Genomic DNA, 23,478 nt, shown 5'->3' with positions numbered 1-23,478 from the left:
ACCCTATAGCTTGTAAGGGATACAAGTGAACTCTTGTAGTACACTTGCCACTAAGAATTAAAAGAAAACATTTAATGGGGTATGTATGAAAATAGCGAACTGAATTTATAAGTGAAGTAGATCATTACTTTGATGTTATATTGTTGCAATATTTCTCAATATTTTATATTCATTGATTACTATTGAGAATGAATAACGTGGGACAAGACCTCTGTTAATTGTAGTGCAATTGTAAATTATTGCATTTGTAGGATACACTAAATAATGACATTTGTAGGCTTCATCCTTCTTTTATAAAGAAATGGGTATGAAATTATATATGTGAGTCTTTAGATGCTGTATGTTTGTGAGATATCTTTTAATTAATAGAGTTTACAAACTTCCAATTGTCTTATAAATTTGTTTTAATTTTGCATAGAACTGCTTATACTTTTGTAGACGTCCTTTGAGATGGAGTTCTGTGTTTCATACTCAAAAAGCTTGACAATGTAGTAGGACTAGGAAAAGACAAACACAAAAATTCTACAAAAGCATGTTTAAGAAAACGTGTTAAGATGTATAAGAAAAGGAATAGAAAATAATATTGAAAATATTATAATGTCGATATATAAATCAATTGTATGACCCCATTTGGAGTACTAGTTTTTGTTCTGCTCATCCTGTCCCAAAAACAATATAGCAGAAATAGAAGGGGTTCAGATATGAGCAACATATAATTAAGGGCTTTGTAGGGTCACAGGGCATATACACATAAACTTGCAGACAATGTCTTGTAAAATGTACTCTCATTGAATGGTAGAACTTCAATAAGTTACGATTATGAGACCCTCATAAGATCAGGCCTAAATACAGTAACAAGTAGTGCTACAATACTGTTTGTCTCCAGCACACATGTTTAATTGTTATTTTGTCATCTTAGGCCCTGATCCTGAATGAGATGCCCCCATCTTATTGCAGGTTCAGGCTGTGGACTATAAGCTTCTCCTAGCCTTACACCTTAATATTTATCTTTGTTGTCCTTGCTATACCTGATCTTTTTCAATTCTTCATTACATGTCTTTCTGTGTTGTGTGCAGTGCTCTGGTTGTGGTCTTTCTAGCCAAATATGCAGTGACTCTAAGATCTCTCCTCATTGTACTCTTTCATATTTATCCATTCTAGTGTTTTTATTTTCATAAATAAGATTTTGATGATGCTCATTCATCTCCACTTGATAAACTATTGCAGCTCTGATTCTAACTGAGCAGTTTTAATACCCAGGGAACTTTTAAATAGAAAACTAAATTCTCAGAACATATGATACTATTTAATTAAATAATGGATTCCAAGCTAATTCAAATTCAACCAGTACATATTTGGTGAAGAAATATACCAATAAATAATGAATTTAGGATCTGGAAAGAATTAAAATACTTACAAAGCACTACAGATTAAATGCAAAACTTTTAAGGTTCATTACTTTTTAATGTATTCTCTTTGGCATACTTCAGTGGGTAGCAATACAGGATACTGTTCCCTTGTCACTAAATGATACAATGATAGAAGATTAGGGTTGGAAGAGACCTCAGGAAGTCAACTAGTCCAACCCCAATTAAATCATCCCAGCCAGGGCTTTGTCAAGCTGGGCCGTAAAAACCTCTAAGGATGGAGATTCTACCACCTTCCTAGGTAACCCATTCCAGTGCTTCACTACCCTCCTAGTGAAATAGTTTTTCTTAATATCCAACCTAGACCTCCCCCACTGCAATTTGAGTCCATTGCACCTTGTTCTGCCATCTGCCACCACTAAGAACAGCTTACCTCCATCCTCTTTGGAACCCCCCTTCAGGTAGTTGAAGGCTGCTATCAAATCACCCCTCACTCTTCTTTTCTGCAGACTAAATAAGCCCAGGTTCCTCAGCCTCTCCTCGAAAGTCATGTGCCCCAGCCCCATAATCATTTTTGTTGCCCTCTGCTGGACTCTCTCCAATTTGTCCACATCCTTTCTGTACTGGGGGGCCCAAAACAGGATGCAGTACTCCAGATGTGGCCTCACCAGTGCCCAATAGAGGGGAATAATCACTTCCCTCGATCTTCTGGCAATGCTCCTACTAATGCAGCCCAATATACCGCTAGCCTTTTTGGCAACCAGGGCACACTGTTGACTCGTATCCAGCTTCTCATCCACTGTAATTCCCAGGTCCTTTTCTTGTTGTTTAGCCAGTCAGTCCCCATCCTTTAGCAGTGCATGGGATTCTTCCAACCTAAGTGCAGGACTCATCTTGGTTCAACTTGTTGAACCTCATCAGATTTCTTTTGGTCTATTTCTGGTTTTATGGATGGAGAATGGAGAATGAAATATCTGTCAAAAGTGCCATGAAAATAGTTCTGCCAAATTCCTAGTGTAACACTGACAGACTGTGATCATGGTTGGGTGGGATCAAACCTGAGAACTGGAGCTAAATGCATGAGCCTCTCCTGCGTGAGCTAAAAGCCATATGGTTGTTAGCTAAGGCTGTAGAGCAAACTCATTAATCTCTCTCTCTCCAAGTAGTCACAGTGCCACTAGATGGGACAGAGCACTACACCCAGGAGGTGTGTGTGTTACACTAACTGTTCAAAAATATTTTTCAATCAATAATGAACTATGTATGGAATAGCTTTCTATTATGTTCTTGTGGGGAGGAGGAGTGGTCCCTTGAGTTTACTGGATCATCTTTTTACAAACCCTCCTACAAATTGAAAAAAAGATCAGGGTGCTTTCTCTTTCTGGTTGACTTTTACACCAGTCTCAGTACTTATGCATCTTCCCTTTCAGAGATTACTTTTAATTTTAAGGCTTCGAAAGAGGAAATATTTTGCTTTTAGAATATACCAGATTTTACCAAGGGTCAGGTGCTTTCAGGGAATTTCCCCAGGGGGTATATTGCCTCCAATTTACTCTACAGGCATTTTGTGTAAACAGATACACAAATAAATGCTATGGTCCCTCATCCCTCCTCTCTGCAAGCACATGCAATCCTGGTGTGTGAGATTTATCAGAAGATAAGGAGGAAATTCTTTATAGAGCTTCTTGTTGAAATATTGGGAGCTCATCACTGTTACAGTTTTACAGTGTTCAACCATTATAATAGAGAATTGAGGTTGGCAACCAGGTTGTTCAGAATATTACTCCGTCGCAGTCCAAACGTGCCATAAAAATGACAGCATATTATGAAAATCTATACTACTAAAACAATGCCATGTTTGAAAATCTTTGCCCTGTACAAACCCTACAACCAACCTACAACCCAAGTGAGGGACAATGATATTTTAAAGGGGATCTACTCCCCCGACAACAAGATAAAAAGATCAGTAACATGCTCTGTGATCTTCTCCATCATTTCTTTGGCTTTGCTTTACAACATCAGCTAGCTGAATCACTAGGCAGAAGTTAAGAATCCATGTTTTTAAAGACTCTTATTCCTCCCTTCCCTTTCTCCATAACAATTCAGCTATATAGCTTCTGATTATAGATATATTTTCATGTGATATTAACTAAATACCATCCAATAGGATTGATCCAAACCACAGTAATAAAAATCCACCCCTAAACCAGACCCAAACGCTGATTTAAAAAAAAAAGAATCCTATGAGATGTTATCTTCAAAGAAGCAGAATTATGAGGAAATAATTTTTCCTTCTTTAAAGATACTATCATCACAGGATTCTTACTCTTGGAGAGTAAGTAGCTCAAAGTATATCTCCAAATAAAAAGCTGAATTAATTACCACCGCAGTAAGCAAAGCAAGAATGGCTAACACAGAGCAACATGAAAATGTTTATTTTTTGTATAGCAAGATCAGATACAGTTCCTCCAAAAGACAACAAAGAGGTGTTAAAACAAGCATAGCCTCAAAGGAACATTCTCAGAAAACAGATTTTTTTTATTTCCTGAATTTGTCGTCCTGAAATGAGAGAAATTCTGAGAAATAAACTCTTTGGGGACATAGTGCTTCGACACCCCATATCTGAAATGTGTTCTTCCATCACTAGTCACCCTACCGGGTCGAAGCTGGACTTGCTGGCAGATTTGAAATACCTCTTTCTATATCACATGATGCTACACAAATGAGGCCACAGAGCATTTCCCTGAACTTGGAAACTACTCTAGGTTTTTTCACAGGGAATATGATCTGAGCATAAATATTATAACTGAGAATTTTGGGCTGAGGACATATTTTGTAGTTATGTTTTTAGGTGAACAGTAACTTCTATCATGCTAATAAGTATATTGAAAACTAATTGTATACCATATTTACATTTCATAGATGGACTTTTCGGTTTCCTAAGAAATGAAAATATCTGACAGTATTCTGTCAGAAACAATTAAGAATGAAGACAGGTATTGCAGTGGATAGACAGCATTATGTGAAGAATAACAGGAAGATACAACTTCACAGCTAAGCTAATTCCCATACCATACCCACACACTTTAGGTGCTTGTTGGTTTTAGACAAATTTCTATGCATAATTTTACTCCTGAGGTATTTAAATGATTTTGTATGAAGTTAGTTTGCACAGTCTACTGTGCATTTAGAGCTCTAAGGAATCGTTGGTATGCAGATTTAGGCACAAACATTGTTTTATCACAAGCAACATTTTTCTGTGATATAAAAATAAAGTTAATGAGATGTAGACTTAGTCTCAAAGTAAGTAAAATAAAAATAACTTCAGCAAATTAGAAATAGTCTGTAAAAAACTAATTAGAAATTCAAGGCCAGATTTTCAGCTCAAGTCAATGAAGTTCTACCAGTTACACCAGCTGAGGCTCTATTCCTAAATCTTTCTGTCTTTTTATCACCTCCTCCTCAACCTACCACTTAGATTGTGAATCAGGGTTTTATATGATATAGTCACACAAAAGGCTGACAAGTATAGTGTTTAATCTCCTCCCACCCACAGCGGTAAAGTGGAATCCCCCAGGGAATATGGTGCACATGTACATTTTGAGTACTAATATTGTTGGGGAAAATTCTTCCTATCCGCCACATGCCACCAGAAATGGGCAGTACCATTGTACAAGCATAGACAGGATTTTGGGTCCACAAAGCATAAAATTTACATGTGGCATGGAACAAACTGAGCTCTATGGCAGATATCTGTGTGCCGGCAGAGGAAGTAGGTGGTAGTGAGGCAAAAGGAGAAGTAGTAGGGCTAGAGTATGCATTGCTATGTGGATCAATGTTCCCTGTAATATTTTGTACATCCACGTGCGGAATGACTTTTGTTATGTTCACCAATATGGAGGTGATGTGTAGCGGGAGTGGGGCAGTGGGGTTCGGAGTGTGGGAGTGGGCTCGGGGCTGAGGCAGAGGTTTGGGATGTGGGGGGTGAGGGCTCCGGTGGGGGGTGCAGGCTCTGGGATGTGATGAAGAATTTGGGGTGCAAGAGGGGGCTAAGGGCTAGGGCAGAGGGTTGGGGTGGGGGCTCTGGCTCGGGGTGTGGGCTCTGGGGTGGGGCTGGGGCTGAGGGGTTTGGGGTGCAGGCTGCCCCGGGGCTGCGGCAGGGAGAGAGGACTCTCCCCATCCCTCTCTCACCACCGCAGCACGGGGCCAGGGGAGAGGCGCCTCTTCCCACTTGCACAGCCCTTGATAGTCTGCTGTGTGTCCGCACAGCTAAGAGGGAACTTAGATATGGATCCTACAGTTCTTCCACTCATCACCTTTAGAAGGAGCCATGCCAGGTCTTAGCAGTTACTGCGTCTTCAAGCACTCAGTACCTCTTAAGATGAGACCCCTTTACCTTTGATTGTAACCTCCTTAGGAAAGAGGCCCTGTCTCCTTGTGTCTGTACACAGCCAAACACACTGCGAGCACTTAATCATGGAAGTGAATAGAGAGAGGCTACCTAATTGACTGGGTTTAGAAGCATGAATTGAACAATTTCTAATTGTTAAAGCTGGTGCTTTGTCCAGAGCCATCCTGATTCCTCCAAAATGTGTCCCTTTATTGAAATGGCTATAGCCAGGCTTATGGCAATTAGGAAGCCTCAATTTGTGAATGTCCTGAAGATTTTGACTCTTAGGGATGGCAGAGATCAGGTACATAAATTCTGGGCTGTCATGCAAATTATGGGATAAGCGGCAACCCAACAAACTTTCTCTGGAGTGAATGTTCGATTATGACAAGGCAAAATAAGGGAATGGCTTTGATCAATTACTGGGAAGGATGGGAATGGCCCACCACAGAAATGGGTTGTGTCTAAAATTTTGGAAGCCTCTAATTCTTTGATACCAGGATATCAGATTTACTAAGATTAATTATTATATGAAGTGTTTTAGTAGATTATGTAAGTGCTGTGGACTGCTGTCTTGAGTGATTTAATTTACTGACGTCTCCAATTTTCTAAGATGCTTAGGAATTGTTTTCTGATATATATAAACTAGCTGTGAGGATCCCCCATGGAATATGATGCACAAGTACATTTTGAATCCTAATACTGTAGGGGCAAATCCTCCACAGGTGCCCACAGGCTTCCAGGCTGCTGCCACATCCACAATGCCACCCAACAGCTCTACTAGGGACTGTAGAACTGTGATCCCTAAGTCCTTACACTCCACTAAAGGTACTACCAGCAGGAACCTGACAGGAGGAACTCCAGAGTCCTTGATTGGGCCAAGGTACACTATTTAAGCCAGAAAGAGAGACAGGAAGTTGTCCATGCAACTAGGTGAATTCCTATGTGGCTGCTACATTGGACCCTGCCTTCATGCTTGACACCTGAGCCCTACCTTCATGACTTGTCCCTAGTTCCTGCTTTCCTGACCTGTTCCTGATTCTTGCCTTCCTTCCTTGCTCCGGATCCCTGCCCCTGGCCTTTGACTCTGGCTCTGACTCTTGGCTTGACTCCCGACACTGGCTCTTGCTCCTCTGGTTGGGATTAGCATTGTGTGTCATTAAGAAATTGATGCCATTTGTCACCTGCCATCTAAACCAGCTGTCACTATTCAGAAAAGACCATTCACCTTCCAGCATGAAGACAATGCATCAGTCACAGCTCCTAACAAAATACTTGCTGAAAATGAAGCACAAAGGTAGTTCCTTCCAGGGATCTGGGGATCATCAGAATTCCACCCTAAGTAGCCTTGCTAGAATGAGATACTGGTATGAAAATAAAAACCCTTGGAAACAACAACCAAAAGAAGTTACTGTATAACAAACACATACAGCATACATTCCACACTCACAGGGAGTGCCACAAGCACTGAGCCTACAGAGGAATTGCATATTGAAACAGAGAATTTAAATTGGGCTGTCTGGGAAGAGTGAGAGCAGCTGTGGGATTGGGTTAGCATAGGGAGGGGACAGAGCAGCGGAAGCAGTTGGGGAAGTTGAAGAGAGGTGCTTGTTTGGGCTCCACTGGAGGTCAGTGACTTATTTTTCCCTGTGGGCAATGGAGGTTTCTCAGTCAGTATGAGGCAATCCCCTCAAAGCCAATTTCTGGGCTGTGCCCCACCATCTGGGAAAGCTTACACTAGAAGTGACTGTGCAGTTAGCTGTGAGAAAGAAGAGGCAGTAGACTCCAGAACTTCCCATTGCAGGAGGAAGTTTAACTTGTTGGATCACTGCTGCCTGGTAACTGTCCCTAAGGTCATTATAACTGTTTCATACCAGCTCCGGCCACATTTCCATTCCTGATCTGATTGCTATCATGCAAACTGAAATTTGCAAAAGATTCTATCTTGTGGGTGGCAATGTGTAACATGGAGGTAAAATGTTTCCCATAGGAAGTGCATTGCCCTTGGCACATGTGTGTCTAAGACAGGCTCCTAGAATGGGACATTTCAGGGCCTAAAGCCATGAGAGCTCTTCCCTTTCCTTTCTGAAGAACACTTGGAAACTCTCCATACCAGTCAGCCTGACTGTGTGTGTACAAGTGTGTATGAAAATAGGATGCAAAAACTGGCAGGTTTCATTGTGGCAAATATGATGCAAACACAAAGACTGAAGTCTTCAAAGCTTAAGGGTTAGTAATGTATTACTTAAAAGTTAGTTACACTCTGTGGAAGGGTGAGAAGTTTCCTGGCAGCAAGAATATTAGCAAATGTGAGCCACCAGTTTAGGGGCTGGAGGTCTTTCCTGTCAATAGCATGACAGTTCACTGGCAGCAATGTATTCAGATGTTGTCAGCTATTTGTTAGTAAAGCAATAGTTACAGCAATCCTTAAAAAGTAATGGTAGCATCTTCACGCTGTCTCTGAGGGATTTCCTTGCTCAGCTGCTCATAATTTTTCCCCTGGCTCTCTTGCTCCTGCATAATAGATTTTGGAGTCTCTCCTGAGTGAACAGTAGAAACAAGTGCTTAGTGTCTTCAAGGTAGCAGCAACAGCAGGAGGACACTCCTAAATTGTCTTGGGCAACAACAGTACTGGCAAGTAACAAAACAGTGATTATGCAAACACAACAGCCTTTCCTTAAAGCTCCTACTAAGAGCTGCATTCACTTTACAGTCTGGTCTGATGTTGACTGCCAGCTCCTCTGCTTTTAATACCACAGAACCTTCTCTCCAGGTGTGTGTCATTATTGCCTCACTGACAGTCTCTGCTAGAACCTTTTCCCAGGCCTAACTGACAAATATATTAACATAGTAGTGTAAATCTGTTAACCTTATTTCATGGGAGATGTTTATTACTTAGTGGTTTTGAAGAGGGCTTGATTGAATTATTCTCTGTTTTGATTTGAAGTGCAGGATGTTTATTCTTGTAACCTGTCTGTTTCTTTCACAGGTATTTTCCTAAATGGGATTTACAGCTGATGAAATCAGATGGTTTCTGTGCTGTAACTCAATGTCACTCTGATTTATTTGTTCAAAAAAATGCTATGACAAATTACGTGAGTGCTGCTTCATTTATTTTAACCACCGCAGCACTGAAGAATTTACATACAAATTCAAATCTGTGAATATTCTTTATTTCATAAGAGGATTTTAAATGAATTCATATGTTACAATAACATTTTACAGACAGCCTGAAATTTAACCTCTACTACACAATACTGTAATCCTGTTAAATATAATACCATGCTTTTCTGATTGCTGTTTAAAATAGTAACTCTATGGATTTGTTTGTCTTTTCTTTCTGGTTTGTTTTTTTTAGATATACCGGGCAGCCCACGTAACCAGTTCACATTCAGACCACTCCCACCCCCTCCACCACCACCACATGCATGCACCTGCAGCAGAAAACCACCTCCAACAGCAGATTCTCTCCAGAAAAGATCAATGACCACCCGCAGTCAGCCCAGTCCAGCTGCTCAAACCCCTCCAACCAGTACGCAAGATTCCGTACATCTGCATAACAGCTGGGTCTTGAATAGTAATATACCATTGGAGACAAGGTATATATAAACGGAGTCTACTATTCTTAAGAGTTTTTAAAAAGGGGGGTTGGTCTGAGGATGAGATGAGAAAATAATAGTAGTGAGAGAAAGAATGGCTTTGTAGTTCAGGACACACAAAGCTTTTTGATGTGAAGCCATGGTATCAGAAGCATTATTATCATCATCATGTTATTAGTTAACCTAGATCATTAATGCTCAGAAAAGCACATTTTGAAAAGTGTTGTGGGGAGGGGTAATTGAACTCCAAAGACGTGTTCAAGAAGTGTGCATTCTGTGCTTATTAGTTGTAGATTTGCATGCACACATCTGTGCACTTATGCAGCCCCATTTTGTGTGGAAGAAGGCATTTTGCCTTAGAAGCATCAAAGAAACTCCCCATGGAGGCCATGCCTCAGGGAATCACTGCACTCCATAGGATCTGAAAGCATTCAGTCTGCAGTCTTTGGCCTCCTGATAAATCCCAAGTGTGAAACAATCTCCAAGAAATTATCATTGTACATAAACATCCAGGATGTCTTCAGATACTTATAAGCAAAAGAAGGCCAAAATGGCTTGAGGTTTCAGAAATGATTATAGAATCAACATTACATTCAGTTGATGATCTGAGGCCTGATTATGGAAGCCTTACTGCCTCAAAAAACAAATATTGAAGTCAAGGATTGAGCTTTGGATAATTTACTTGAATAATATAGTCTGCAAAATGATAATCTGAATAAAATACATTTCCAATTTGGAAAGAATCTGTAATGTAGAGAGACAAATTCTGTCTCCTGAGGTGAATGCATGGCTATCCTTGACTTTTTTGGCTGAAAGCTGTTGATGTAATCTGAATAGTTAATTTTATGGCCATTAATTAGAGCTGTGCCAACCTTTCAAGACCTGTCTAGTTATCAACCTGAAACTTGGGCCATCTTTCAGACCTTTTGAGTAAATTAGTTACTGAGTTTTGCACAAGCTTCTCCTTCCCCACATGGAACATTGTGGGTCTGAACTTGAGTAGTCTTGGCAGGTGCTTACATTTGGTTTTCAGGTTTGTTCAAAACACTAAGAAGTGTTCAGTTTTCCCCACATGTACTGAAATTGATGAATTTCACACAAATCTAACACTCACTAGTTAATATAACAGGTACTTTCACAAAAGCATTTTCCTTTCAAACATACATGTGCAATTATTTAACTATTATCCGAGGGAAAAATTTGGTGGTCTTGCAATGAGATGAAATTGTTTTGGCTTGACTCAGAATAAAATATGCAACATACTTCTTTATATAAGTTGGCTGCTACAATATACCAGTGTCACTTTGAATAAGTTACTCCCTTCTGAAAGGGTGTGAATTTGAAATGAACGGAAGGGCTGATTTAATTTTCATCATTATTACTTTCTGAGTTAAGACTTCAGTATGTTATTTGCTTGAAAAATGAATGCCAGGCAAGGAATTAAGGGGTATGTCAACTCATCAGATGAATGCACAACTTACATTTTTGGTCAGAAAATGACTATTTTAAAATTAATACATAATATGGTCCCCGTGATATTTTTCTGATGCTTCCATTTGAAATTTACATTTAACCATGTTTGCCCAGATTTCACCCACATACCTCCTATAACCAGGCAAGATATCATCTTTAAATTATATGTGACGTCCTTAACAGAATTTCATAATATAGGGTTTTATATAAAAGCTGAGGCCAGAAAAAGCATATTTGGTTTACTCTGAAATAATTCAAGAGTAATAAGTCAAGGAAAAACTGCAGAAAATAATTGGAGCACATACCTCCAAAATATGTACATTTCAAGTACTCAGAACATGTACCTGTAACTTTCCAATATGATTCCATTACTGTGTAGATAATAATTTTTAAAAATTCAAAATACAATAGATGGTTGGGATCAGAATTTCTGATTACATTATTTTCAGGATGAAAGATCTCCAGTGGTTTCTATGACACAAAGACTGGTGTTTAATATTTCACTGATATTATATTGCTTATTGGCCTGATCCAGTGCCTCACGAACACAATGGGAACTCTTCCATTGGCTTCAACAGGCACTGATCAGGTTTCATGTAACCTTCCTACATCATAATAGCTCATTGTTTCCTCTCCAGAATTCCCTATTTGGGGGCAGATCTTTGGTAATTTAACTGTGCTCCCTTTTCAACTGCCGTCATTTTCCATGATTTTCATGAATTTTACAGACTTAAATTGACTATGAAATATTCTCATCAATGGTACTATACAGTCTAAGTGTAAGTGATTGATTGGTTACTTGATGACAATGCCATGCTCTGTATTGGAGATTCATGATGGAGAACAACCTGTGGACTCCTTTTCCTTGAGTGGCAGAGCCTGGGAGCTTTCCACATTCAACACTTGCAGCCCAAGGTGTTGGTAGTGGCTGTCTTTGTTGATTTCCAGTGTCTTCTGAGTCTGCAACCTCTGAGGAACCTCTTGGTGGCTGCCCAGCTATTTTTTGGGATTAATCTGGAATTATTTGGGGACAAAAATATGTCCATGAATGAAGTTGTAAGTTATAGCTCTGTGGACATCAGTCAAAAAAGGCCTAGATCACACAACACCGCCTTAGAGAAAAGAGATGCTTTTTCCCCTTCCCCATGGGGTGATCAGATGGGACAAGAAAATGAAATGGTTAAATCTCCAGGTTCTCTTCCCTGCTCCCCCCCGCCCCCCTCACACACACACTACAATTAAAAATAGTCTTAGAAAATACAAAAAATATGGCAATGGCAGCTGTATTTCAGTGCTAAATCTTTCTTGTCTAATAGTACTCAAATCTACCTAATATGCATAAGCAGATTTTTTTTTTAGAACATTTGCAATTGAAGAGTAGATTTAGAGACATTAATTTATGCCCTAACTTAATAACTGGAGAAAAATCAGAATGCACATGTTCAGTACTTACATCCAATAATATCTCATGTTAATCCTTAAACCTCACCAGGGTTTGCACAATCTAGCTATAGCCACATAGATTTAGAGATTTTTTTCGTACAGGAAAAGACTTCCGAGAACTAATCATGTGGCCTATAAATCCTGTTTACTACAGATAATCAGAAATAGAGCAAGCTTCTCAGCCTACCCATAGTGGCAGATATGTAATATTTCACATTTACATGAAGGAAAATTCCATAATTCTAAAAATATATTTACCATATTGAGATTAGAAACATGCTCTTATGTAATTAGACTTTGAAGATCTGATTGAATTGAAAAGGTCAGACCTAAAAGACTGGGTAATGAAACAGTATATTTTAGAACTGTTTCTCTATTGTAACATATTGTATTTATTATATCTTATATAACAAGGCAAAACAGAAATTTTACTAATACTTGCTTCTGACTAAGGATAAATATAAATGAATTAATCCTCACTACATCTCCATGCAGGGATGAGTTGTCATCTCAGTTTCCTGGATGGATAGATTGAGGCACAGACAGGTGAAGTTACTTGCCCAAGTTCACACAAGAAGTCTTTGGCAGAGCCAGAAATGGAGTTCAGATCTGCCAGGTCCCATACCTTAATAACAGGACCATCCCTTCTCCTGTATTAATTAATGTGATAGGGAAATATTTTCCCCAACCATGAGCCATTTTGGATTAAAATAAACTCAAAAGACAAAAAAAAAAAGTCAAGTACATATAGGACATTTTAGTGAAGGAGGTATGAGAGAAGCTGCTGACAAAGAAATAGAAGGAAAAGTGAATCTGCAAAGGGTCCAGCAGGTTGGACTGCCAATTGACTGAGTTATATCCATCCAAGAAAGTGATATATGTGCCTATATACAATTGCATAATATGTGTTCACATACAGTACTGAGAACAACTTATTTACTATTAAAATGACTTATGAACATGCATTAATTTCATTGCAACACATAGATCATAATTTGTAAATATTTTCAACAAAAGACTGCAAAGATCTCGCATAACATAAAACACAGGTACCATTAATTCTCTCTTTTAGCAGCATAATATTATTGGCCTCTTACATAATTGATTTTTCTCCCCCAGGATAAAGTAAGCACAATCTATTGCCTATTCCCTTCCTTCCCTCTAAAATAATTATGTTTTTCAGGATTGATAGATACTTTGCTCTAAACTTTCAAATCTTCTGATTTACAGTGCCATATATTGTCATTAATTTTGACATCCCCATCTGAATGTGGCTTACTGCTTTTTATAGGGTACATTTTAAACTCAGACAATGCAGTAAAGCATATTTCCCCTCTCTTCTGTGCCCTCTTATATCAATATTATTGTATGTATTCCACTTCTTGCTGTGTTTTCCATGTACTTCACTATGCCTTTATTTCAGTCAGCTCCAATGTAAGATGGAAAAATGGCATTTTAAAATGTTGTTTCTAACTGTAATACTAATCTTAGTCCTTTCTGTGTTATGCTATGGTGCCCTTTTCATAGATAAGTCAGATCAAGCTTTGAATGTGCTTATTTTGAGTACAACTTTGCACTTGTTTTCCAAGAGACTAGATTCACAATAACTTTCATTAATTTGCTGTTAAAAGCAACAAACCTTTTTTAACTTTGATTTCCCCCCAAAGTGTTTATTTTCATTTCTGTATTTTGCACTAAAGTGTTTTACATGTTTGCTTATTCGTTCATTTTTTTATTAATTTTCATTCTAGTTCCTCTAACCCATTTAGCACATTAGCAATAAGATGCTGAGTGGACTGAAATCAACTTCAGTGTACTGTGTATGCCCAAGGTACTGTGGCAAAGAAAACTTCATTTTAGTAGCATTGGCATCCTGGTAATAACCCCTCTAAAGAGGGCATTGAGGTATCAGGCCATGCACCTGAGATTCAGTTATCATTAATTCATATACGTAACTTAAAAATGTTAGGAAAATAGGGGAGGCACTTGGGGTTCAAGTCGCATGTGATTTTTAGCTATTGTCTAATTAGCAATACATTTAAGCACTAAAGTTTGGATTTGTTTCTAAACTCTCCAAATGTGGGGATTCTTTGAGCAGAGGTCTGATGACCTCCTGAGGTCTCTTCCATCCCTAATCTTCTATGATTCTATGTTAGACTCTAATGCTTGTCTACATGGAGAGACCTAGTGCATGGCAGCTAGGATGTGAATCTGCAGCAAACTGGTCTGCCATGCACTAAGTCACCATGTGGACCCTGCTACTGTGCACTAAAAGTTTTCAAGCAAGGTCCACATGGTGACTTAGTGTGCTGCAAGCTAGTGCACTGTAAATTTACACTCTAACTTGCTGTGCTCTAACTAACCATGTAGTCAAGCCCCATCTCTATACTAGTATCAGGGGGTAGCCGTGTTAGTCTGTATCTACAAAAACAACAAAGAGTCTGGTGGCACCTTAAAGACTATACTGTTCATAATAGACAGAACCAATGCTCAGAAACATTATAGGATCCATACATTTCTGTTTTTTCTAAGGATACCATCTTGTTTATGATGTAGTCTAGTTACGCTGGAAAACTGATGACTATCACTTACCAGGATGTTTTTCAATTATGATTATACTGCCACCTTCTTATTTAAGTGTGTGTATATAAACAAACAGAATTTTCCCTAATCAGAGGAGCACGAATGTGGCCCTCTAAACCCCAGAAAGCTGTCTGTGGTCTCGGTGGCCGGGTTAATCTGGACTAGTGTTCAAGGCTGAAATCAAGAAATCTCTGCTCCGTGCTTGAAAGTTGCAGAATTGTTGGGGAGATGAAAACCTAGTGTGCCTTTTTATCCTTGATCACTGGATGTGAGCAGGGTATGGATCCTGCCCCTGAAAGCCCAAGTGAGATGGTCCCAAAATAAGAGAGTTGCTTTTGTCATCTCCTCAGTCTACACTGATTGTTGCTCCAGGAGGAAAGAATCTAGTTTGTTGAAGTCCCATTACTACTGTTTGCCTGAGTTCTGTTCTTGAGTTCAGCCAAGATAGTAACAATTTTAAAAACTCTTTTGTGGCTGACTGGCTGTCATGCAGACAGGGTAGAACCACTTCTTTTGAACACTAGGGAATCCACTGTTGACTGAGTTCTCCATCAGTGTTGTTATGAGTCTTATTGGGTGGAACCACCACTGACCCTGTAAGTAAAGGAACAGGTTTGGATGGTTGCATAAAGTGAAAATAAAAATCACAGAGTCTTCTCCAGGGTATGTGGAGCAGCCTATATGGGAGCTGTAGAGTGTAGAGTACTCATGAATCAGCAGATAGGGAAACAATTACTATCTAGACAATATCCTTAGTTAATAAATTATTTGTAAAAGAAGCCTACTCTTGAGTTAAAATTAACTTACTCTTTATTATTCTGAAAATAAATGTAGAGTGATTTCATTTCTTATGAGCTTTCTTTTAAACCACATTGTTCAATATCTGTTACTCTGACATGTCTCTTGTATTTTGTCATTTTCTATCTAATTAAACAATAAATCTAACCTCCCTAGAGATCATATTTAAAAGAAAAGTCATGACAAGGGTTAGAAACTCATTCTGAAAGTTCCATATATTGTCACTGTGCAGAAGATAGGATCTGAACAATTCAAATTTCTGAATTGTTAAAAAAATGTGAGGCTGAAAATTTGACCCTCAACTTAAAATAAAATGGCTTTAAATACAATCCTCAATTTAGCAATGCAGGAACAAACCTTGTATTATGGAAATAAAAATATAAACATTTGTCATCTACAATGAGATACAATTTTAATGTCTCCCGCTATGGCACTTGAGGTTCCTTCTTCTCTTGAATAATTTAGAATCCAGTCACTATGGATGAAAACATTTTAAATTGTTCATATACCCCACAGCATTTTTAATTTGGGAGAGGGTCAAGTTGCAGCTCCACTGGAACATCGTGATAAATATTTTGGATGTATAGGTATTTTAATCCTGTCTGAATCTAACATCATATTCTAGGTTCTGTCCCCTCATTAATTCATTTAATGTAATGCATATAAAGTCAGAAACCAGGGTAAAAATATTCAGTTTTTGTATAATAGCTAGTGGCCCAGTAGGCCTGGCAGCCTTCCATAAAGCTTATTTGCTAAACTAGAAACAAACAAAATAAATGTTATTTTAGAAGGGAAAAGAGTGAAGCCAGATTAAATGCAGAGGGTTTGAATTGGTTTGGAGAACAGAAGCATCACATATAGAGGTTCATAGTATAGATAGGCAAAATTTCCTATATCTACACTGCTTGATATAGCTTGGGGCAGTAGGATGTTTTGGAAATCATTCCCAGAAAATATGTAGCCCCTTGAAATATTTGGAAAGTAAAATTCTATTTAGCTACATGCTGTGGTGTATCCCTTGCAAGCATAGTTATCTGAAAGTGATATTTGCAACAGTTACATTGCAGCATGGCTGTTGGCTATACCTTTTGAGTATGTGGATATTTGGGGACATATCTAGGAGTATTTTGGACCTGGCCCCTCTCAAGTATTAGTGGATTCTAAGTAAGATAAACTGTTATGATTTTCATTTATTTACAAACTGAACTACAACAGCTGTATAGCTTATGAGGCAGAGATTTTAATGGCCTATTCCAACTCTTGTTGAAGTCAATAGAGAGACTGCCATTGACTTCAGTGTGAGGGTTAGATCAGGGCTTAAATCAAGTGGTGAAAAGAGGGTGACTTAGAGTATGTCTACACTGGCAAGTTTCTGCACAACAAGTTATACCACTTTTATTAAATCACTGGAATAAAACCGCTGTTGCGTGTCCACACTGTGCTCCTTGTGATGGTGGAACACATCCACATTAGCAGCTCTTGCAACAGCAAAGAGAGCCGTGCATTGTGGTAGCTATCCCACGGTGCAACTGGGTGCTTTGGGAAGGGTTTGCAATGCCTCATGGGGCAGGCACAGTGTTACATGATGCAGGTTTCCCAATCCCATTGTTCCAATGACATCCTACTACATTGCCAACTGCCTTTCAATTGAAGGGGAGGAGACGGCAGAGTGTGTGACAGGGAGTGTGTGTGTGTATGGGGGCAGGGGGAAAGACAGTGTGTTTGGGAGGACAGAGAGTGTGTCAGCATGCTGTCTTGTAAATTCAGACAGCGGCAGGAAGCAACCAGCCCTGAGGGAGTGGGAGAGGGAAACCCGGACATCAGCCCCCTCCGCCCCCCGTCTCCCTCCCCAGCTCTCTGCACAGCGCACACACACACACACACACACACACACACACACCCTGCCTCTGTGTTCAACGGCACGAGCATTCCACATTAATGGTTTGCTTTGTGTCCCAAAGCACAGCATACAAGGGCTGTCAGAAACTGAGATTTGACGGGAGAGGGGCGCATGTCTCCAGGACAGCCGAGTTCAAAACAGCGAGCAGAGCGGCCACTTGAGGGATTATGGGACATTTCTGAAGGCCAGTTGATTGCTTTCTGCACTGTAATGTGTTTACACTGCCAATACAGCGCTGGACCCTCTGCGCTTTAAGGCTTATGAGTCTCGTCAAGGTGAATTTTTTGCAATGCTGCAACTGAGGAGTTTCTGTGCACCAAGTGGCTTGGCAGTGTGTACACCTCCGGAGTTACACCGCAGAAAGCTGCTTTACTGCACAGTAACTTGCCAGTGTAGACAAGGCCTAAGTTATCAAGGCTACTCGGTAATGGCCCACTCCCGCTACTTTTGAAGCCAATCAAATCACTTGTATTAACTTTAATGATAATTGGATCGGTCTCTTGGTCAGTGACAGACCTGGGATTAGAACTCAGAAGTTCTTGACCCCCAGTCTCATGCTGACTTTACTATGTCATATAGGCAAATGCAGTCTGTTGATGTAAACGGGCAAAGGAATAAATTAATCTCTCTAGAGGTGAAGATTAAAAACATGGAATATGAAAAAATTGAAATTCCAGCTTCTAGATAGATATGATTTTCCCACTGCTTACCAGTTATTGATCAATCTAACTACAGTATAAACATTACAATATACTCAATTAGAAGCATAACACAAAGGCCTTAGTGAACTGAAAATCTTCACACCCTGCTAAAATGTTACAATAGTTTTACTCAATATATAGATACAGTATGCAACATTTTCAAAGTGGCCCTTGCCTCAACTCTGCTTATTTAAACTACATTTGTGGGCAGCAAACTTTAGGTTCTTACATTTTGGCATGATCAAAACCTCACACTAATGCAGATATGGAAACAATAACACATACATCATAGTATGGTTGAATTTGGAGGCTGAAACTTTATTAAAACTTTTAACCAATGGGGAATCACTTACCAGACCACCTTCAGGGCTTTCCAGTGGATTTCAACTGGGCAACAATGGCTCCGGGTTCTACAAACCTGAGGGTTGGTATGAAGACAATGCCCCCTCTGTACTATCAGGCCAACCCAGGGACCCTGGCTGGAAACCCAAGTCCCAGCCCATTCCTCTCTTCCACACAGGAAGTAGGAGAGATGAGATATGGGAAGCCACATGGTATGTGACACATGGGGGCATACCCCCTCACCATGTAGTGCTGTGCTTGGGGCCTGTGCCAAGCAGCCCATAGGGTTACTGGGAACTCCCACTGGATTCTTTCTTAAACCATCCATTACACTGAGACCTGCCAATATTATGATGAATGTAATGTATAAACCACAGAAAATCATTTTAGAATAGAAACACATAAGCTGCTTTAACAGTAGTAATATATTGCCAAATACCATTATAATAAAACACACACTGATATTTTCAAGACTGACTTCAACTGTCTCCTATATGGCTTTTTTCTTGGCTGCTTCTTCACTATATGGCCAATGAAGGCTATAAATTAGACTTTGACTTAATATTGTATTTCTGACACTGCCCTTATTAGAGCCTATTCTTGATTGATATTGGCTATTTGTCCTGCATTTATATAATTGTTGTCCCAGATTTCTGTGTCAGAGTCTTGAGGTGCGGTCACAAGGTTAACAGAAAAAGCTTGCATAGGCTGTCAGAAATTCAAACACATGAATCAGAAGCACATTGCTCTTTGTTGTATTTTATAATACACGATAAATGGGTAACACAGAAGACTATTTACACATCCTAGCATATCCACAGGTTTACAGGGCTAAATTTTCAAAGAATATGTAAAGTAAAGATAAATATAAAAGGAAACATTTTTATAAGAGCAATTTAAGAGACCAGTCCAATTTGAAATGCCTATGTTTTGCATGCAGGTATGTTCCTAACAGATTATACAGTTGAATCATGGACATTTAAAAATTATCTCACTTGTATATGTAAAAATGATATCAGATTAAGTGACAAATTAGAGAAAACTTCGCATGACCACTTGTTCCCTTCCCCTTCACCCATATGCATTCTTACTCCAGCAGTATTTATGCATAAGACAGAATGGGGAACAGTGCTGCAATGGATATAATTCAGGGTAGCATCTGGTCCTGTGCATTTAAAAAATGAGTCTTTTTTCACTTGTATTTGTTTTTTGTAAGAGAGTGGGTTTCATTACGTTTTTGCTATAGTTTAGGTTTGTTGTTGATACATGGTATAGCACCACTGGTATCCCCTTGTTGGGGGTAGAGAAGTGCTTTACAAGCCAAGAGCTGTATTCTGGGTAGCTTCTCTACAAGGACTGGCCAGAATATTATTGACGAGTACAATCTGTGCTTCATCTTTGTGCCCTTGCGTGAGGTGGGTGTCTGAAAAGGGGCAGGTAACTATATCTATATCTATACTTGGAGCTCAGGGTGTGATTCCCAGCTCGCATAGACATAGTCACGATTGCTGTCATCAAATTAGCGTGCTAAAAATAGTAGTATGGCCACAGTATATTTGTGCCAAAATACAAGGTGGTTTTGTGATATAGGCAAATATCTGTTAAAAACTAATATGGCAGCAAATCCATTTTTACTGGTGATTTATTGTAAAGCCAGGTGTATTTCAACTATATTCTGTTTAGGTTCTTGTACTGCTCCTATAACAGTGATATCTGAAAACCACTATGGTAATCTAAATTCAGATTTCTAGAATTAAATTATTCAGATTATGCCCAAAACCTCAAAGGTTATGCGTGCACTACAGGCTAGGGGTATAATTCCCAGCTTATGTAAATGTACTTGGGCTAGCTCTCATCGAGTTAGCATGATAAAAATAGAAGTATAGCCATGGTAGCATGGGTAGCCCCTTCACCCAAGTACATACCCACGAGATTCAGGTGGGTTTGCTCTAGGGATAGATAGCCCATGCCTCTGCTCACAGCTGCCTGTGCTACAACAAGTACACTGTTTGTTGAGTGTGGTAGCTCGATGAGATCTAGCATGAGTGTGTCTACACGAGCTGGGAATCACATCCCTACCTGCAAGTATAGACGCAACCAGTGAGCCCATAGCTCTGCCTTTAATCCATGCTAACCAGAACAGAAGGGCAAGTATATTGGAACCTCTCCAAATCCGCTGTAGCTGCCTCTCTGTGAGGTTTAGGGGAACCTGAAGAAGGTATTCTGACAGTGTCAAAGAGAATTCCGTCTTGTAAGCTCAGCAGCTGTGTACCCCCACCTCCCCTTCACCACTCTTGGTGGCACCTAGCTCAGAATTACTATGACAACCACGCTTACATTTGGGGATACGATTAGATGAGTGAGTTGAAAATGAATTGAAATGCTTAGGACTTCCCAGATGTGGTGTTATTCAGACATTCCGTAGTTTGTTTTGCTATTGAAAGTATGTGCAAGTGTAGTTGTGTACCCATTTAATTATGTACTTGACTTTTATATTTCCTATGTGCAACGCAGACTAATCTTTGGACATTGTAGTGCAAGGTTTCTCTTGCATTCCTATTTTCTCCAACTTTAGCAGTGGAATGTTTTCAACTCTGTCCTTTACTGTGTGTTTTTCTCTTACAAAAATTAGCCATTTTAATGGAAATGAGAGAGAGAATGTATTAAATAGACAAATGAACATAGAGACTTTCAAACCTGGAGATTTCAACCTAGGACTCAGGGTAAGTAGCTGACTGCCAGCCCCACTGTTTACATCTTTAAGTGATTCAATGTCCTTTACTGAATCCCAGGCCATTGCTGGGAAAACAAGGTCAGAAAGAAACTTTCTCAGCAGGTTAGATATAAAAAAGGGGGAGATATGTGTTGTTAACCTGGTTACTCTAGCAGTATTTTAGTACTCTCTTAAGGGTAATTATTATTGAATTACTCTGTGTGGGTCTCCAAAAACATTGTCAAAATATAATATGATACTATTGCTTGCTTTAATTGTTTTGAATTTTCACTGGTATTTTTGTTTCAAGAGCATGAAGTGAAAGTTGCATGCAAAATGTTGATCAGGGCCTCATTGTGTAAAGCTTAGGGGCAGACATAGTCCTATCCCAAAGAGCTAAGACGAGTAACATATAAAATTAGTGGAAGAGGGAGATAATCATATATATTTATGTGTATCTGATTTTAATATCCATGCAAATATGTTTGCTTCTTTAGTGTTGCAACTGCATAAATGTAGCCTTTCCCTAACTATCTTTGACATTGGTTCAGATTCAAAACCAGAAGGGTATTAGAACCTCTCAAGAGTTTGCCAGATTATTGGCAATGTCAAATCAGACACCAAATCCTACCCTTGATTTTCCACACATCCAGACCCTGATCCCTAACCTCAACCTAATTCAGATCTAGATTCAAACAGTCATCTCTAAAATAATACGAGGAATATTTTCATTCATCTGAAAATATCTACTATATCCCATAAGAGACAACCTTTAAAACAGAACTCCTACCCAATGTCTCTTCCAATATCATAAAGAATATCATTTTAAGGAAAGGAATGTCCTTCATTATGGTCTCTTGAAATGAATTATGGATATCGGGGCCAGTCTTAGGTTTTTGCAAGCCTCTATAAGAAATAATACCTGGAATACCCAGCTCCCTCCTCACTTATATCCACATACCCCATTCATCTCTGTATACTCACAACATTCCAATACCCACCTCTTGCCTATGAGTATCACCCCCCCATGCTGTGGCAAATCTCCCCACATTTATGAAGCCTAGTGACTCCTTAAATGAAGCATACATTCAAAAGGTAGAGTAAAAGTGTACATTTCAGTGCAGGGATTGGCAGTTACAAAATTCTGTCTGTTGTGGGCCACTGACACAAGAGTCAGATGGGACCAGGAAAGGGATTCAAGCATTGTGCTTTGCCTAGCAGTCACATTTGTACATCAGGTAGAGCAACATATAGAGGTTGTACAGGACTTAGGCTGCTACTGCAGGTAAGCTCCCCCAAAGCATGTAAAAGAACATCCTAATAAATAGATGTGTAAATCCCATTAACTGCTTTTCCTTATCATTTTTCATTAACTTACAGTGCATTTTTGTTTGAGCTTCACCCTCCTGGATTTATGTGCAGTTCCTCTGTGATGTGAACCTGAGGCTGAGAAATTTTAGTTGAGTGCAAGAAAAGTTAGATGGGCCACAGGAAATTGTTTTATTTGCTACAAGGGAAAAAGGTTTTCTGAGTTCATGTTTTATACAGTGAAATAATTACTGAGCAGTGACTTATCTTCCTTTGTTTCTTGGAATTATCCGTGTAATATTATTAAATGATTTATATCTTACAAACAGATTATGTCTTGTATTGCATTTTTGAGTGAGAGAACATTATCTCTGTTTTACAGTTTTTTTGACACTTTTGCATGACCATTTAAAACTTTCCTATTTACTATCAGATGGTTCCATCAGTCATGCTTATAATTTTTCTCAATTTCCTTACATTCTGAATCTTAAAAATTTCTTGCCTTTACTATTAGAAGGTGATACATACCAAGCTGTATTTACATATAAAGCCTTGAACTACAGTTGTTAACATTTTTCTCTGTACATAGAGCCCAATTTTATAGAATTGATAGCAACATTTTAGTATGTCCTAAAGTCCTTTGGGGGAAGCAGTGTACTTAGACAGATGAGTAGTCATCTAAGTTTATGAGACCATAGATACGGTCTAGCATTGCAAATTTGTCTTTATGCTTCCGCTGTTTTTCAGATAATATGAAAACGTGTTTATGCACTCATTATACTCCCCCCAAAATGGAAGGCATATACTGTTACAATTTATAACATTTTCTTGATTGTACATCATTGGGTTGATCACTTTTAA

General features: G+C 39.1%; 1 protein-coding gene across 5 annotated transcripts in view; it reads left to right on the top strand.

Annotated features, from left to right (window-relative positions):
• Positions 1-23,478, top strand: part of TENM1 (teneurin transmembrane protein 1) — a 502,103-nt gene that overhangs the window by 268,352 nt on the left and 210,273 nt on the right. For all 5 annotated transcript variants that reach the window (XM_054040281.1, XM_054040280.1, XM_054040278.1 and 2 more), the window contains exon 4: positions 9,116-9,356. In XM_054040281.1, coding sequence (XP_053896256.1) covers positions 9,116-9,356 — 241 coding nt within the window. The remainder of the gene's footprint in view (positions 1-9,115; positions 9,357-23,478) is intronic.

Source organism: Malaclemys terrapin, chromosome 9, assembly GCF_027887155.1.
Source record: "Malaclemys terrapin pileata isolate rMalTer1 chromosome 9, rMalTer1.hap1, whole genome shotgun sequence".
Lineage (NCBI taxonomy): Eukaryota > Metazoa > Chordata > Testudines > Emydidae > Malaclemys > Malaclemys terrapin.
The sequence above is the reverse complement of the archived record's forward strand: the minus strand, read 5'-3'. Positions and strand labels throughout refer to the sequence as shown.